The following is an 18,154-nucleotide window of genomic DNA, read 5'->3' as shown; positions in this document are numbered from 1 at the left end:
TGGTATACATATAGAAATAAACTTAGATGTAAAGCGGCTTTCCTGTTTCTAAAGCAAGACTTTTCATAGGAGAATGTTTAATTTTGTTGCTTCAAGTCGAATGTGTTATGTAATTTAATAGAGCTAGAATTTCTGTGTTTATTTTTGTAAAACAGTAGTTAATTCAGTATGCAAAGTTTTGTCTAAATGTTACTTTTTTGTATGCCTTTGTATATTTAATGTAATATATACACTTTGTAATACACCTAGGTAAAAAGAAACAAATTGAACAACCAAGAGGAATTTGTGTGTTATTAATTCTTGATAATATAACTATACAATAAAATTATAATTATATAATTACCTATCCATCTTAAAAGGTTCAATGTAGAACATGTTGGTCCCTCGTTGCAATACTCTGTTTTACACAATGTTAGATTTAATTAAAAGTTATTGAATATTCGACTGAGCTAAAGAGGACAAAGTGAATTCGAATTTAATTTCCTGTGCAATAATGGAATGAATTGGTGTATTACTTCCATTGAAATGTCATGTATCAATACAGTATTTGTTTTTACTTATACAGTTAAACGCTTAAAACGGTAACACACAAATACATTCCACTTTTTATAATCTCAATCAAAAGCATTATATAACACTGTTAGGTTTAATAATTTTCGGTTTGACTTATTTGGAAATCAGTTTTAAAACTCACTTTTAATTTGTTGTTGAATTTCTTTTAACTTTATATAGTATACTATTTCAGATATTTAGTAATTTTCGTTGGAAGAGATACTATTTAATAAGTAACTGTTACCTATATATAATATTCACTTTCAAAATTAAACTACTCGATGTAGAGAACCCAGAATAATCCTTAGTGGTTTTGTCTAAAAAATCTCAGAATGAGCCTTGGTGATCTTGTGTAATTAAATTAAATAATTATTACACTACTCTCTTAATTTTCCTACAAATAACTCTCCGGGAGGTTTGCAATTCAACAAATCTTGACTGTTTCCTGACTATTATTATGATAATCAGAAAACTTCAGTTCTACACAAGAGAGCCTTGAAGGTGTGTTAAGAGATATTTCCCCATGGGGAGGATAATGCTCAGTCTGGAAAGTCATTATTTCCCCCTTTATTAAACCAAAAGTACTTTTGATTTTTAATAACTATCAATTATTCCACGTTCCAAATTTAAATTGAACATAAAAAATTCACGATTACATTTGGTCATAAATTGTTTCACTCTCTGCTATGTAACAAAAACCCAGCATTAAGTATTATAATATTTAGGATAAAATTAATGAGAAATAACACTTTAAAGGCATTTTACAGTTAGCTTTTATATGAGCTCTTGAATATATTTTAATGTGAGCTTAATTAAACCTAGTCCATGTACAATATGTAATTGACCTTGTTATTTATGTAATTGTTCCACTATACATATAATACAAAGAATGGTAGAAAGGAAACTGAATGGGCATGCTTAGCAATATACAATGCATCTATCTCCTGTAATAGAATGCTTTAATATTTTTCTTGAAAGTAGAAATATAAAAGTTTCCAATGAGATGTTTATTAGTTTACTGAAAGAAAAGCAGTTTGTCACCTATTTAAATGATCAAAGAAAATAAACCATCAAAAAGAAAAAGAAATGTCAGAGAGTTTTGGTTATATATACATATAAAATCAGAAAAAATGCCATTACATTGGTGTGTAAAATATTCCTTGAAAAATTAGTTTAATTGTATCATAGAATAACCAAAAAAGGTATACACCATACCATATACATACCTTTTGGTAATAATAATTTCTGCAGTTATTATGTTCACAAGCTCATGTTATTTTGCACATATTATATTCTATATAAACTACTTATAAATTTTCAAATTATAGCAGTTTTGGCTTATGGGGATCATGATCAGTGAAAATGCTAAAACTTCCTGGAAATTCCATCACAAGGGTGATTTCCATAGTCAGATGTCTATGAAATGTACTTAAAATCACTACATAACAAATTAATTGTGTTTGATCAAAAGAGTAAAATTGCTGGTTAAATAAGGTATTCTAGTCACCTACCTCTGGGAGGGGGTGGTCACTGGGCGGGTAGGGACGGGGCCCACTCATCGTGGTGAGCCCGAGGCTGTCGGGTCAGCTGGTTCGTAGGCGAGTCTCATCGTATACCATCGTGGCGAAAGAAGGGTGAGGTCAGCATATACCTCCTGCAACAGAGTGTTAAATTATAGCAATATATTAAATTAATGGAGGAGAAAACAAATGACCCTTCAATTACAAAGATTAAAATTTTCTTGAAAGACATTTAAGATTCTTTTTAACTGAACTAGCTATGCAATATCAATAGAAGTTGAACACTGTAGAAAAAATTGTCTAACCGATTCTGCAACATGACTGAAAGCAAATCCCCTAACTCAACACTATACCATTTTTAAAATAAAGACTACTGTAAAACAGCAACTAGGTATTTTTTTTAATATCAATTAAAAACATACATGTATAAAACAACACAAAAATTCCCCAATGTAAAGTTGTAATATTCAGCGTACTCATTGTTCATTTCATGTTCTCTCTCGGCCGATACTTATATTCTTCTTAGAATTCATAAATTAAACAGTTATTTCCTTAAATATTTCCAAAACATCCCATATTAATTTTCACTTTATTAGAAACTTTAGAGAACAACTTGAAATAACTTTTTACCAAGTCAAACTTACTTCTACAAAAAAATTGTAAATTTCTTGGTGTTACTAAAGTAAACACCACAATCTTAGATGGGAAAATCACATCAGTCAGTTAAATGGGAAACTAAATTCAGCATGTTATGCTATTCGTAAAATTAGAGACTTGACTGACTTAAGAACAGCAAAAACTATTTATTTTGGCTATTTCAAATCTGTGTTGAGATATGGAATTGGTTTTCCTGGGGAAGTTCACCATTTATTGAACAGGTTTTCAAAACTCAAAAGAGAGCAATCCAGAATTCTAGGAAATTTTGAAATTTTAATCAATCATGTAGAGGACATTTTTTTAATCTTCAAATTTTAACAGTAAGAAGTATTTTACATAATGGAAGTTTTAACTCAAAACATATAAAAGAATACAGTCCAATCCCTTTATCTCCCATCATAACTACACAACACGTAATAGTTATTCTCTACCTGTTCCTACACACAGAACAACCCATTTTAAAACATCTTTCTCTTACAATAGTCAGCATTTTTTTAACAAATTACCTTTAGCATGGAAGAGATTCCTACATTAAAGGCTTTCAAAAAAATCTATTAAAGAATACATGCTTCAAACTGAAATTTATACTTTTGACGATTTTCGCCGAATTCACCAGAAAATAATTAAGATGTGAAATATCATACCACCTAGTATTTTATTTATTATATATGTTACTTGTGTTGTAGTTGGTATTTTTTTTTTTTTTAATTGTTATTTAGTATTTAGTGTTATTATTTCTTGACGAGCCTTATAACATTGTAATGTTCTATTGGGCTAATAAATCATTTCATTTCAAATCATTTCATTTCATTATAAGTTAGAACATTTCAATAATAAATATTTTTCTCATTAGAAAGTAACTAAGGGCTTAGAATGACAAGTACTTAAATTGCTGTCCCAGCAGAGATATTGAAAATGTTGATACAAATTTCATAAAAAAACGTATTGAAATGAAAATTTGTATTTAGTTCTATCTCTACTAGCATGGAGTGTAAGAGGTGTAAGAATGATCTACCTCCACTTATAGTTTATATATGACTAATAGTGTTCCACAAGAACATTTTTAATATGTTGGTTACATCAATTGCAAAAAATGTTAGAGATTATTTTTATACTATTTTGACAAATAATTATAAAAAAAATGGAAAGTACTCTTATTTTTTGGTATATAATAAGCATGTTAAGAATGTAAAGAAATTTGTTTCAAACAAAAATAACCATTGCAACAATTTTTTTATCTTCTGAGGTTTTTTTTTATTCGTCAGACTTCAGACTTGGTCAGTTAACAAATTAATCCAAAAAGAAGGTTTGTCAAATCTATATAAAATAGAATGAAAAACAACCTAAGTCTCATCACAACATGTTTAAACCAGTGTACTCAAATATATAATACGGCTGATTATTTTATAATTAGAACTTTATTGACTAAATTTACGAACATACATTATTTTTCTATATATTCTCCCACTCTTGAAAAATATTATTTTTCCCATTCATATATTCCATCGAGCTTTTTATTCCATTGTAGTAAAAAACTCCTTGGACATTCTCTTAGCCTCCTCCTTTCCTTGAAATGTCGGCCACCAAGTGTTTTTTTGAAAGGTCCAAAAGAAAGAAATTCACGAGGTGATTGAATAGTCTAGGCTATAGAATGGGTGTTCCAGTCTTTCCCAACCTTATGCCTCGTGGCATTAGCTGCTTGTGGCAAGGGCACCATTGTGCAAAAAAATGATAATTCTGGCTCATTGATGCTTCTTTTTCTTTCGATACGATAATTTAGTGGCATCCAGTACTTCACAATAATATTGTGCATTAATTGTCTACTGACGATAGAATAAATCAACATTATAAGCACCTTGCAAATCAAAAAAAAAAAAGATTATTGCCATTACCTTTGAAACAAACAACCACGTCTTTGCCTTCACCAGTGCGCTCTTGTGCTCCTCTCCACCCCATACTCGCATTTTTGATTTGGGTGCGTAATGGTGCACCCAGGTTTCATTACAGGCAATAATATGATTTAAAAATGCCTCATGTTCTAGTTTTGGAATCGAAAGAAAAGCCGCTGTGAAACTTGCAAACGATGTTACTTGTGATCCTCTGATAACAGACGTGGAACCCACCCTAGGGAAGACTGTGATAACCCAAGTCTTTTTATCACAGTAACTCATATTGAGTTTCTCAATGATTTTTCAGAGAGAGTTATGCACCAATTTTCCTCAATGAGATTTTAGACTATCTCAATGTTGATCTTGGTTACACTTGTCCTTAAGCAATGATCGTGGCTCTCATCTACAACCTTTTCATGCCCTTCAGAAAATTCTTTGTGCACAGCAAACACAAAAGTTCTTTACAAGCTATTGAACAAGTACTGTGGTCATAATCACTGCAAAATTTTGGTTAGGCTCACCCCTTTCTTGACCAAAAACTTGATTATAATCAGCTGCTCCTCAGAGATATGCACTTCCTGTTTACTCATGATTTTTTTTATAGTAAAGGGATCCAAAAGAGTTGGTTGGCTCTTTCCTCCCCTAACAGTACAAGCTATCTATACATCAACTCATTGAAAGTAATTACTCCTACAGAACTTTTTAGATAACCAGTCCCATTTATCTTTGACAAACCCTTGTATATGCTTTGATCTGTACATATCTCATCAATGATCTATGATGTTACTACGAGGACACTGAAAATCTATTTTTCCAGAACACAGAATTTACAATTTTACAGAAATTATCTTACAAATATTTTGCTGAAAGTTTAAGCATTGTTGTAGCTAATATTTCAACAATACAATCATTTCCATTCCAAAATCCCATTTAACAGATGTTGGAAAGTTGTAACAATGACTAAAAAGTTCACTTCTATGTCCTAGAAATGTGTGCAGAGTTCCATCCTTCCATCTTCATCTATCAAAAACTAAACAGAGTTTATCCATACTTTTAACCCACACTGCATAATGGCTCAGGAAAAGCTTTTCAAAACCACACCTACTGACGCCTGGGAAGACTATTTGCGGAATAAATCTCCCTCTTACTACAGTAATTGTTCAAAAGTATACTGACAGTTCAGTCAGTCAGAAGTATTCTGTTTTCTATTCCTTTTTATATAATCTAACAGATCTGTCAGTCACTCAGTCATAGTCATCTGAGATATATTCGGAGAGGTCCTTGTCCTAAGTGTGATAGATGTAAACATTTCCATCAGAAATCTTATTTCTTAGCAAGATCAAAGCCATTGCAGTGTTGCTCTCAAAGGGTTTATAAACAACTTAAACTGATTTAGTCAGTGGGTGTTCTGGCTATCCCCGTCCACTTTTTCACAATTCCCTTTCAGAAACTAATGGGATACTAACTCATGGTTTCAGACCTGTCAAGACAGTCCTCATCTTTTTCTTGCTACTAAGTAGATATTCTCTTTTCCTTTGATGCCTTCATAGCCTTGCATTAATTCAGCTCTGACTATATTTTGCCAGTTACTTTAGTATTTGGCGATAGATTATTACAAACCCAAATTCTATCTCACAGCCTCTTTGAGTACAAGCTTGTCTCATTGATTTTGTTTTTTTATATAGCACCAATTTCCCACTTACTAATTGATCACAAGCATTTATCTTTAATTTTTCTTAATAACAGACTTACAACTAAACTATGTAGTACAATTCTGTGAATTTTCCTTTTGAATATGCAAGACAATTGATATGTATCATACTGAGATCATGCAATATTCAATGCAAAGTTATAGTGGAGAACATACTTTCAGTTGTTTTGAAAGTACCATTAGTGATCATTAAGAATAGAGAGGTGGGTATCCAAGGTTCATTATAACTTGGTTGGTGTGGCAGAGGCAGCTTGTTGCCACTGCTGTCGTTTTATGAGTCTACAGGCATTCAGAACATTTGTTAGGTTTTAAAATAGCCTGCTGCACAACTTGTGTTGCCTGGGACCCCCAAAATGTAGATGATTTTATGTTTTGTGATTAAAAATGTATGGATATCATTTTTTATGCCATAACTTTATTGCTTTTATTTATTAAAAACCTTATCTTCAAATAAAGCCCATTTTCATAGCTATTATGAAACCTATTATGTCTTAACTGAAAATGAGGATTTCTTTACCTCAACAGTGGGAGATTCTGGCTTCTCTTAGCTAAACTTTATTTTGTATTTCAATTTTCTTAATCTTGGCAACATTTGTATACAATCTGGTTTAACATGTGCACTGTAATATGATACAAGTAATAGGTTGAACAAAATATGAGATAACATTAAATTGTGACATGAGCCAAAAGCAGTAAGTGACCTTGGAAAAGGGGCGTGTTATTGATCCTCACATAAAAACTGGGTTAGGCGACCCCCTCCCATCCCCTCATCCTATCACTACCCACCACCACCACCACACTCGCAATCATTCACTACTTTGTCACACCCGTCACATCACTTAACAATAAAAAATTAATGATAAAGTGATCTTCTATATACAGACTAATGATTTCAAGTACAAACAAAATGGTTGAAAATATATAAAGATTTTATCAATAGCAAAATCCAATTTTTAGCGCAGGCTATATTGAGGGGACCTTGAGTGTTCTTTAAGAATGAAATTTTACCATTTTACACATTTTTGCACAGCAAGTTAGCTGTTATGCGTCCAAAACCTTTTAAGATGAGTTTTACATTTTTATATTGTTTTTAGGTAGATTTCATAGAATCCTGTTCTGATCCCCCTAATATAGAATTTACAGAAATTCTCTACATATCTTTGCTGACCATAACTCCAAATACCAAAACTTCTTCAATATATATATATAAAAAATGTACATGCTTACATTACATAACACGGACATGTACAAACGATAACTACCACAATTCCTCAGAATCCAATACTAACCTGGTATGAAAACAGTACTTAAATGTGCATTGATTAAGTTTGTAAGCCAGTCTAATTCAATACGTTTTTATGATGGTGGTTGGTTATTCACTGTAGTAAAGTTTATTTTATTTAATCCCTATACAAATTTTAAAAAGTTTCAAGAGGACAGCTGTTTAGTTTTGAAAGTATATGCACCTATTAAACATCATAGATCAAGACTAAATTTGTTTAAAGTCATTTAAACAAACATTTTTACATTAATTGTTTGGATATATAACAATGGTGGCCTAGGGTTTTAGAAGTATACATTAAAATAGTACCAAAATGACAAGATAACTACAATAATTTTTAATTGATTCCAAGGAAACAAGAAGCCTTTAGTACTTGTTAATCTATTTAATGAAAGCATTAGTTATAACAATTTTATAGTTGTAACAAACATATAAACAATATTTTATGGTTTACTTTTAACGAAAAGTCTTTAAATGTATCAAAAAAATTATGCATTATTTTTTATTTGTCTTCATTTGGCAATTCAAAATTAATCTCAGTAATCAACATTATTTGGGAATACGAAAGCCAAACTATTCTTTATATTCAAAATATTTTGTTTTTCATAAGTAAGATTTTTAATTTAATTCTAGGCGAGATTCAATTAATAGTCCTACAAGTATATATTTAAAACATTAAATTTCGCTTGTTGGGTAAAAATGTTTAATAATTAAAAATTTATATTTAGCTGTTCAGTAAGCATGTATTCTTACTTCATAAATGCATGATTTTATTGAATATGGTTTGGATACTTCTAATTAATATGCATTTTCTGATAGTATAAAGTGATTTCATTTAGTTTCTTATGAAATTTGCCTTTATTTTATGCTGGTATTGAAAAACCTACTAGACTTGCTATTTAGTTTATAATCAAGAAGCTTGTTAATTATTTTGGGTTGGTATATTTTTCTTTTTAGGTTGTAGTACATGTATTTACAATGTATTTTTATTAGAGAAGTAAATACATTTATTTAAACTTTGTATTAGATTGCAACAAATAAAAAAACATATTTTCAAAACTACTGCAAACTGTATAAACAATTCAATCAAATTGATGTAAGGGCAGATAGGCTCTTATATTCATATTACCTACATTTTAATCAACAATATGCCATGTTATAAATCATTATGAAGTGTTTGAAAACTCTGAAATAATAGAAAGCACTTTTATTTAAGGGCATTAGATCCTTAAAGTTTTAAAATGTTTATTGCATTGAGTTACTGTTATCTGTAAATATTGATGGTTTGTCTGTTTTCATTTATATATTTCTACAACATTTTAAACTAAATGTGAGGATCCATGATGAACAATGTTTGAAATTTATCTATCCTTGATCTTTCTTTTATTAACCTATATTGTCATGATTCTAGATGGTGGTGGGTTTCCATATTTAAAAAATTATGATTATCACCCACATTTATCATAGGAATCGTTTTGTACAAATTAATTTTTGATATCATTTTAATATGACAGCCACACATAAAATAGTATTTCTTTCAATTGTTTTGTAAGAAATAATTCATAACTAAGCAATGAATTGTTTTTACCTTTAAATCTGTTCTTACGCAACAAGCCAAACATTAACAAACTAAATACAATCACGCTGGATGCTTACAGGCTGTAATAAGACATCTTGCAAAACTAAGAACAAATACAAGGGAGTAAAATAGTTTACCATTGTTCTTACAGGACAAAAGGAAGATGGCCGCCAGTACAGCAGACTTTTAAGAGACTCTCCAGACTCTTTGTACATGAAATGAGTGATGTGTACAATCAGTTCTGTACTTAAAGAGGAGGGGACAAAGGTAATAATTTATCCCTCTTTAAATTTCAGATTGAAAATTTAAATACAGTAAATTTTAATATTTACTAAAACATTTGTCTTGGCTGAAACTTAATAAAGTTTGGATCTCACATAATGGAAAATTGGATCTTTCTGTTAAGTCTCATGAGTTTCATAATAATAGTATGTCCATGTTCAAATATTTTTACATAGAAACACTGTTAGTGATTTTTAGATAATTACACCACAGTGCAATGCTTGCCAGGTGATGGAGAAAAGACATACTAGTGTGGGTTTCATTGTGGATCATTTAGAGATAGGCAAGACAACAACATTTATATCAAATAAATTAAAATTTGAATATTATAACAATTACATGCATTTAATGAAAATAACGTGCTGTATGGCATTTATTTAAATAAATGAGAGGCACAGCCTTGTGTGGGAACATTGAGGTAACCCTCCCCCGTTACCCTTACTTTTATTTGAAATATTCGAACCCAATTTGTAGCTAAGTAATCAGGAGTAGGAATATACCTTAACTTAGATAGAACAAATTGAGGATTAGAATCTTTCTACACCTTAAACAACTACTGACCAATATTGTACTATTCCAACAGTTTCGAATCATCGTTTAATTTATTAAAGCATTCATATAGTAATAGACTATGAAACAAGACAGAGGATAGTCCTATAGGTGTTTTTTGTTAAAATTCACTTTGTAGGTTGGACAAATGAATCAAACCCAATCTTCAAAATTCAACACATGTACTATACTTATATTTAAAAAATGAATATTGAAACACGTTTTGTATCTTGATATTAGACTCCCAAAGGATATATGTGAAGCATTTTCAATACCAATGTAGAGGTAATGCTTCCCCCCAATTTCAATTGTCTACATCAACTAGTTTGACAGTTATCTTATATGTACACAGACTGGGATAAGATGGATTTTGTGATCAGTGACTGATGGGGGAGGTTTCACTGAATGCTCAGCCAATAACCATTCAAAGGTTATAAAAAAGTCAAAAGTCACAGTTCATTAAATTGCTTCGGAAAGGACAACTTTCATCTCTACTTTTTTTCAAATCATTAACTCTCTTTCCAGCATTCATTCCTCTTCCTGTTCACCACCAACCAAATGATAAATTTCTATGTTTATATTACAAGAAGGTAGTTCTGTGAATGTAATCATAGACAAGAGTAGTCCTAGTTAACTTGATCCTAAAATTATAATACTGAATTGTAAAAAATATATAAATGACAAAATCTGTTGACCGTAGTAGATGCACAAGTGCTTATTGGGCGGTTGAGAAGTACTATTACCACACAGAATAGACCAGCAGTGATGGTGTTAACATATTGGACATTGTATTTTGCTGATTTTACACTACCAGAATGGTTTCACATCAGTATTTTTACAATAAATTAAAACTTAATACTTTTTAAAGACAACTTTCATGGAAATTTTACCATAAATAGTCAAAAATATGTAGTAAAAATCAGTTAATTCGCTAAATGTATTGACAAAAGAAATTTTAAAAATGGAAAATTTCTTTGAATATAATGACATTGGAAATACATGACTAATCTTTAAAATTACATGGTCTTTACTACCACTGTATCAACTCAATTTACAAAAACAAAACTGGTGATACGATGTAATTAAGAATTTTAAAATGTTTGAATCACAATATTTTTCTTCTATGAATTTGGGGGGCAGGGGAGAAAGTAATATACAAGGGTGTTATGAAACAATAGAAGAACAACATGTATGTAATTTTGAATCATTGTATCATAGTAAATTCATAAAATACCCTCATGCTATCATTCTATATTCATGAGAAAAAGAAGTGTGTATATAAGTGACATAGAGATTAGTGCTTCACCTGTATAAAGGGTGACCAATGCCCATATAATAATACATTTTGTGTGCATATTCCTTCATACCAAAACAATATAGTTTCTACGAACCTAAATCCACATCTCACTTTGTTAAACATGTTTGCCCATTTGCAATTCTTACTCAAACATTATTAGAATATAAAACATTTATGTCACAGCTTTGTAATTTTCAATTGTCTAATTGAGGATCAAATATCATGAGCAAAAAATATATTTGTAATAATTTCAAACTGACTGTAATGAGACACAGAAACACAAATTGTCCCAAAACAACATATTGGATAACTTAGGACTGATATAAAAATTACTGAAACAGAGTGTTTTCTTATTGCTCCTAAGCAATTGCATTGTAAGAAATTAAACCAATTTTATGTTGACCAAAATATAAAATTAATTTTCTCGTTTTTTTACATGATCTTAAAAAATAGAGTAAGGACACTCAATCCTTGTTTTTTGGGGCAGGAAGAGGTAAATGTTTATAATTTATTGATGGTTTTGTTTTTAATGTAAGTTTTCGTGGATTTTGGCATCACACTTGAAATGTTGACAGTTTTGAAGACTAAAATATAATATATGGTACAACTGCACGTGATTTTTAATAATTATATTAAATGTTATTAGTTATTATTTTACTTACTTTTGTATTAGACCATAGATGAAGACATGTATTATATGAAATTACTGTGATGGAACATGCTACAAAATTTGTTATTACATGTGCACTCTATATTATAAGGTGAAAGTTGACATGGCATAGAAAACAATAGTCCAACAGTATAGCATTATAAATTATTTCAATCCATATTGTTAATTTATATCAACTGGAATCCAATTACTTACAATTCCCAAGTGGCTGTCTGGAATGATGGGTATAATTATTATTCTTGGATAACAACAGCCACAAACACAGAACAAAAGCTTGCTGGAATATTGAAGAGAGATTCAATTTGTATTTAATTACTTCTGTGAAATCCAATGTCAAAACATTATGAATTGATTTCCAACAATAAATCAAAGTGCCTATTAAGGGAAACACTTTCATTTAAAAAATTCAACTCTATCTGATTTTTTCCATTTTTTTAAGTGGTTTAAAATTAGTTTTCTGGTAAACTACGACACTCAAAGATTAACATGAACTGAGAACCACCTAGGAAATATAGGTCTGTAAGTATTTACTAAGTGATAATAGATCGTTAATTTTTTATTTGCAGTGTACAAAGAGGCAAACTAAAGTGTGTGTACAGGGTGATGAAAAAGTCCACTACTGTTGGAATGGTTTTATTTCTGAATGGTTTCAAAAATTATGTAATAAAACTTGGGAAATGTTATTAGATTAAGCATACATACTTTTTGGCATATACAACATTTTGGAGACAATCTATTTCTTCAACAGTGACAGGGGAAGACTCTTAATGCAAGGATTTTGACCAACAGCTTAAAACATTTATTTGAATACATTAGAAGTTAAGAACTGATTTGGATTCACTAAAACCACCAAATATTTCAAAATTCAGAAAATGGTAAATAAGCAAGTAGTACTTTCAGTAAAATTTCAAGACCGGTAAAGGTTTGGTTTATGATTTTTGGGCACCTGCTGTAAATATAATCTTGGTAGTTTTTAGGCTTGAACAAAATGTCAGGATCGTTGCAAAAGTGAAAATCAGCCAGTCATGAGCATGAGCAAATGCATTCAGGAAGTTAGGATTATTCATTTTCCCCTTTCTTTATGTTTATAAAGTACTCAAAATTTTACAATGCCAATTCAAAAGCATGATTTCGTCACATAATGGGGGAGAGTGAAATTTATAATCTACTAGAATAAACGACCATCAAATTCTAAATATTATTAAGTTTGTTTGAATCGTGTTGGTGCCTTGTCTTTTTGTGGAAGAACTCTTGGATTCTGGCTGGCTGGAAAAACTTTCTTGGCAAAGCAAACATTTTGTTCAAGTGTACATACACAATGAGGTTGATGACTAGATGAGTAAATGTCTATTTTCTATATGCTTGTATGTGTGTAGAATAATTGGGGTAGTATTTAAAGTCTTTGAAGAAGTTTATAAGTAATACATTTATTATTTCTAATTCGATATGGCAGTAAAAAGCATTAAGAAGATTGAAGTATGTAACGTGTAATTTTGTAACGGTGTAACCACTGCGATCCGTCGCCTAGTGTGAACATGGATCGCCAGCAAACGAGTTTGTGTCGATGTAACCACTGCGATCCGTCGCCTAGTGTGAACATGGATTGCCAGCAAACGAGTTTGTGTCGATGTAACCACTGCGATCCGTCGCCTAGTGTGAACATGGATTGCCAGCAAACGAGTTTGTGTCGATGTAATCACTGCGATCCGTCGCCTAGTGTGAACATGGATCGCCAGCAAACGAGTTTGTGTCGATGTAATCACTGCGATCCGTCGCCTAGTGTGAACATGGATCGCCAGCAAACGAGTTTGTGTTGATGTAATCACTGCGATCCGTCGCCTAGTGTGAACATGGATTGCCAGCAAACGAGTTTGTGTCGATGTAATCACTGCGATCCGTCGCCTAGTGTGAACATGGATTGCCAGCAAACGAGTTTGTGTCGATGTAATCACTGCGATCCGTCGCCTAGTGTGAACATCACCAGGAAACGAGTTTGTGTCGATGTAATCACTGCGATCCGTCGCCTAGTGTGAACATGGATTGCCAGCAAACGAGTTTGTGTCGATGTAATCACTGCGATCCGTCGCCTAGTGTGAACATGGATCGCCAGCAAACGAGTTTGTGTTGATGTAACTACTGCGATCCGTCGCCTAGTGTGAACATGGATCGCCAGCAAACGAGTTTGTGTCGATGTAATCACTGCGATCCGTCGCCTAGTGTGAACATGGATCGCCAGCAAACGAGTTTGTGTCGATGTAATCACTGCGATCCGTCGCCTAGTGTGAACATGGATCGCCAGCAAACGAGTTTGTGTCGATGTAATCACTGCGATCCGTCGCCTAGTGTGAACATGGATCGCCAGCAAACGAGTTTGTGTCGATGTAATCACTGCGATCCGTCGCCTAGTGTGAACATGGATTGCCAGCAAACGAGTTTGTGTCGATGTAATCACTGCGATCCGTCGCCTAGTGTGAACATGGATTGCCAGCAAACGAGTTTGTGTCGATGTAATCACTGCGATCCGTCGCCTAGTGTGAACATGGATTGCCAGCAAACGAGTTTGTGTCGATGTAATCACTGCGATCCGTCGCCTAGTGTGAATATGGATCGCCAGCAAACGAGTTTGTGTCGATGTAATCACTGCGATCCGTCGCCTAGTGTGAACATGGATCGCCAGCAAACGAGTTTGTGTTGATGTAACTACTGCGATCCGTCGCCTAGTGTGAACATGGATCGCCAGCAAACGAGTTTGTGTCGATGTAATCACTGCGATCCGTCGCCTAGTGTGAACATGGATTGCCAGCAAACGAGTTTGTGTCGATGTAACTACTGCGATCCGTCGCCTAGTGTGTGAACATGGATCGCCAACAAACGGTTACCATGAATATTTATCGATAGTGTCGTGCTCGAAGCGTACGTTATTTACAATCGGAAAGAAACAACCCCCAATGTCTAGGGTTGTTAGGTAGTTACCAATGGCTAGTTTGCAATGATAGTTTTATTTGAAGTTGAAAAAATCACTGTTGCTATAGAGTTTATTACAATTTAAATACAAATATACCTATTAAAGTACATCTTAATTTAAAGTTACTAACTAAAATTAATTTAAGGAAAAGGCAAAGTGCAATATAAGAAATATATTATTATGTATTATGTTACGGGTAACCCCTAAATGTTTTAATGGTAGATCGCCTTATAAACGTACCCGAAAAATTCTATTTTCTGCAACAGTTCCGAAATTTTTACTTTACGGCCACTCTGCATAATAATGTGTACAACTCATAACTTAACGTGTTAAGATTTTTAAACTAATTGTTTAATAATACACGTTATAAAAAGCATAACTAGTATCACATTACAAAACATGAATGATGTAATGTCATAATTATAAAATAAAATTACTAGTTTATGGAATTTATACGCTAAAGTTATATTATATTACTCGTTCAAACTGATATAAATAATCTAGTATTAAAATAAAACAGTATCAGTAGTTTGTTTGCCAAAAACCATAACGATATAATAAATTATGCACAACCTAAAAATACCTCTGAAACTCACAACAATGAATCACGAGTTACAATATTTCACATTTTAAAGTTATAAATAGCTAAAGGACGCTTAGCACTCTTCGCCCGTTGATCCCTGCTCGGTTTGCTTGGTAAATTCTAAACCTCGGCACTTCAACTTTAGCTGCTTCACACTTTGAAATTTGTAGCGAAGTTTTGGTGTGAAGAGTTTTATACTTTGAAAGGTTAGGCTATATATGAGAATCGTAAAATTAAATGCATTCATTACAATTCTATTTTGTCAACGGATCTAAAGGAAAGACAATCTAAACCCAGATGTCTCCCTGATGGTAACAAAGAAAGATAGTAAACATTATGTCCCGTCAAACCTAGGTCTGGCCGTCAGGTAGCGCTGTGAACAGTGTTCAAGTGGGATCTATGTATTTTATACTTTTTATGATCTAAAGTTTCCTGGCAAAGAGTTTGTAAAATTAACATTACCTTTACTCCTTACTTAGAATCGATCGGTTTAGGTACATTTTGAGATCACTATGATTCGTATTTCAGCCATAGTAGCCTTGTGTAAAACTCACATAGAACAAGATAATAAAGTTTAATTACATTTTAAACGTTTTCAAGCATAATAAATCAAGAGTGTGTGCGTGCGTGCGCGCGCGCGCGCGCGCGCGTGTGTGTGTGTAATGCAGATACTAGTGCTTGGATTTTCAAATAAAGTGTTTGATTGAACGCATAATTTACCGGTTTAATTTTAATATGAATCAATAATTTAAATTAAAAGTCGGAGCTCAGCGTAACGACACAACCAGTTAATGAATGGCGCTTCTTAATTATAATAACCGGAGGGTTTTTAACGTTTAACGTAAATGAGTGGTTTAGACTCACCCTAACAATTTCTCCACTCACGGGGTCTTGGCGGGGAGTGGTGAGGGGAGGTGGTAGGGTGAGACGAGAGGGGTGGGTGGGCGGGCGGTAACGTGATATCTACCCCAGATAGGTGCAAGGACCTTCTTGTAACGACTTTTCATAAACTGCACTTGGCCGAATTTGTTCGCAAGACTTGCCCCTTTCATTCCAACACGTATAAAGGCGTGCAGGGTGTTTCGTAACGTAAACACAGGATTTCAATAATGAGTTTATATCGTCAAAAAGTACCTACAACTGAAACAAACATTTTATGTTCGAAAAACTTAGTTTTCTGTATATATGTTCCTATGTGGTTTCTTTAGAGAATACAGTTGATTCGTCAAAGGTTAGTTAACGATACAAAACAGAAATATTTTCCATTTTGAAAATATTTCGATATGTTAGATATTGAATGTTATGAAAACCGTATAAGATTGATGTATTACTTGTCTCAGTACTTCATGTATGACTCTTAATGTATACTATCAGTAAACTCACAGTAATGTTGTAAAGAAAGAGCGTTAAAATCTGTCATGATATGTTTATCTAAATGCATCCATTTTGTTTAATTTCAAGCTGAATCTATCAGCCAATATGAATTCATTTCAGAATAATATGCAGACATAACGAGCTGATAGCTGGGCGCACCACATGGAGAACGTGTGGGTATTATTGAAACCCATATTCGAGCATATTCGAGCACCACGACCTAAAAACCCCCAGGTACCGATTTTCATTCGAATCTTCCAAAGAAAAATCGGGGGACGAAGTATAACTCGCTTACCTCAGTCTTTGATGCCGCAATCTTGGAAATGAATGGGTAATATGTAAACCTGATATCAGGTACGGAATTTTACCCGAACCTCCCCCCCCCACCCAAAAAAAGAACCAAGTTTAGTGCAAATTAGTTTGTAAATATAAGAGAAAACCAGATTTCCCGCCACTTAGCGGCCACGTTAAAGCGGCGATAGATAGCGACTTCCGATTTGCGCCAAACTTGTTCTTTATTAACTCCCTTTCCAATGATATGTCATATGTGGAGGCTTGCATTTTGACATTATTGAGTTGGGTGTGCTTCACAAAGGGTGCCGCTCCGCAAAGTTTTTTCATGCGCCGAAAAAAAAGTCCCATTAACCTACATAGATCTCTAAATTTTTATTTCAATTAATCAAACCTTCGATTTATGGCAGGTGTGGTCACTGACTTGTATGACCCTGTATGGATTGTACCATGTAGTATTAGTCATACTTTGTACAGCATTTTTGAAACCGGATACACAGCAATCGTAAATATCGGTGGTCTTCCTTCGCCTGCGTGTTGTAGGTGAAACAACAGTACCTCTGTCGGTAACTCTGATGGGTTAGTAACATCGACAACCATGTAGTATTAGTCTACATTGCAAAGCACCTGTGAAACCGGATCAACAGCAATCGTAAATAACTGTGGCTTTCCTTGTGTGCACTGCGTGAAGATAAAGAACGTGTTGTAGGTGAAACAACAGTACCTCTGTCGGTAACTCTGACAGGTTAGTAACATCGACAACCATGTACTGTTAGTCTACATTGCAAAGCACCTGTGAAACCGGATCAACAGCAATCGTAAATAACTGTGGCTTTCCTTGTGTGCACTGCGTGAAGATAAAGAACGTGTTGTAGGTGAAACAACAGTACCTCTGTCGGTAACTCTGACAGGTTAGTAACATCGACAACCAAGTAGTTTTAGTCTACATTGCA

At 33.0% G+C, this 18,154-nt stretch overlaps 1 protein-coding gene across 2 annotated transcripts in view; it reads right to left on the bottom strand.

Annotated features, from left to right (window-relative positions):
- LOC124353884 overlaps window positions 1-18,154 on the bottom strand; it is a 148,769-nt gene that overhangs the window by 94,977 nt on the left and 35,638 nt on the right. For both annotated transcript variants that reach the window (XM_046803927.1, XM_046803928.1), the window contains exon 2: window positions 2,064-2,206. In XM_046803927.1, coding sequence (XP_046659883.1) covers window positions 2,064-2,111 — 48 coding nt within the window. In that variant the 5' untranslated portion in view covers window positions 2,112-2,206. The remainder of the gene's footprint in view (window positions 1-2,063; window positions 2,207-18,154) is intronic.

The sequence above is a fragment of the Homalodisca vitripennis genome, chromosome 2 (genome assembly GCF_021130785.1).
Source record: "Homalodisca vitripennis isolate AUS2020 chromosome 2, UT_GWSS_2.1, whole genome shotgun sequence".
NCBI lineage: Eukaryota > Metazoa > Arthropoda > Insecta > Hemiptera > Cicadellidae > Homalodisca > Homalodisca vitripennis.
Note: the sequence above shows the minus strand (reverse complement) of the source record. Positions and strands in the feature narration are given on the sequence as shown.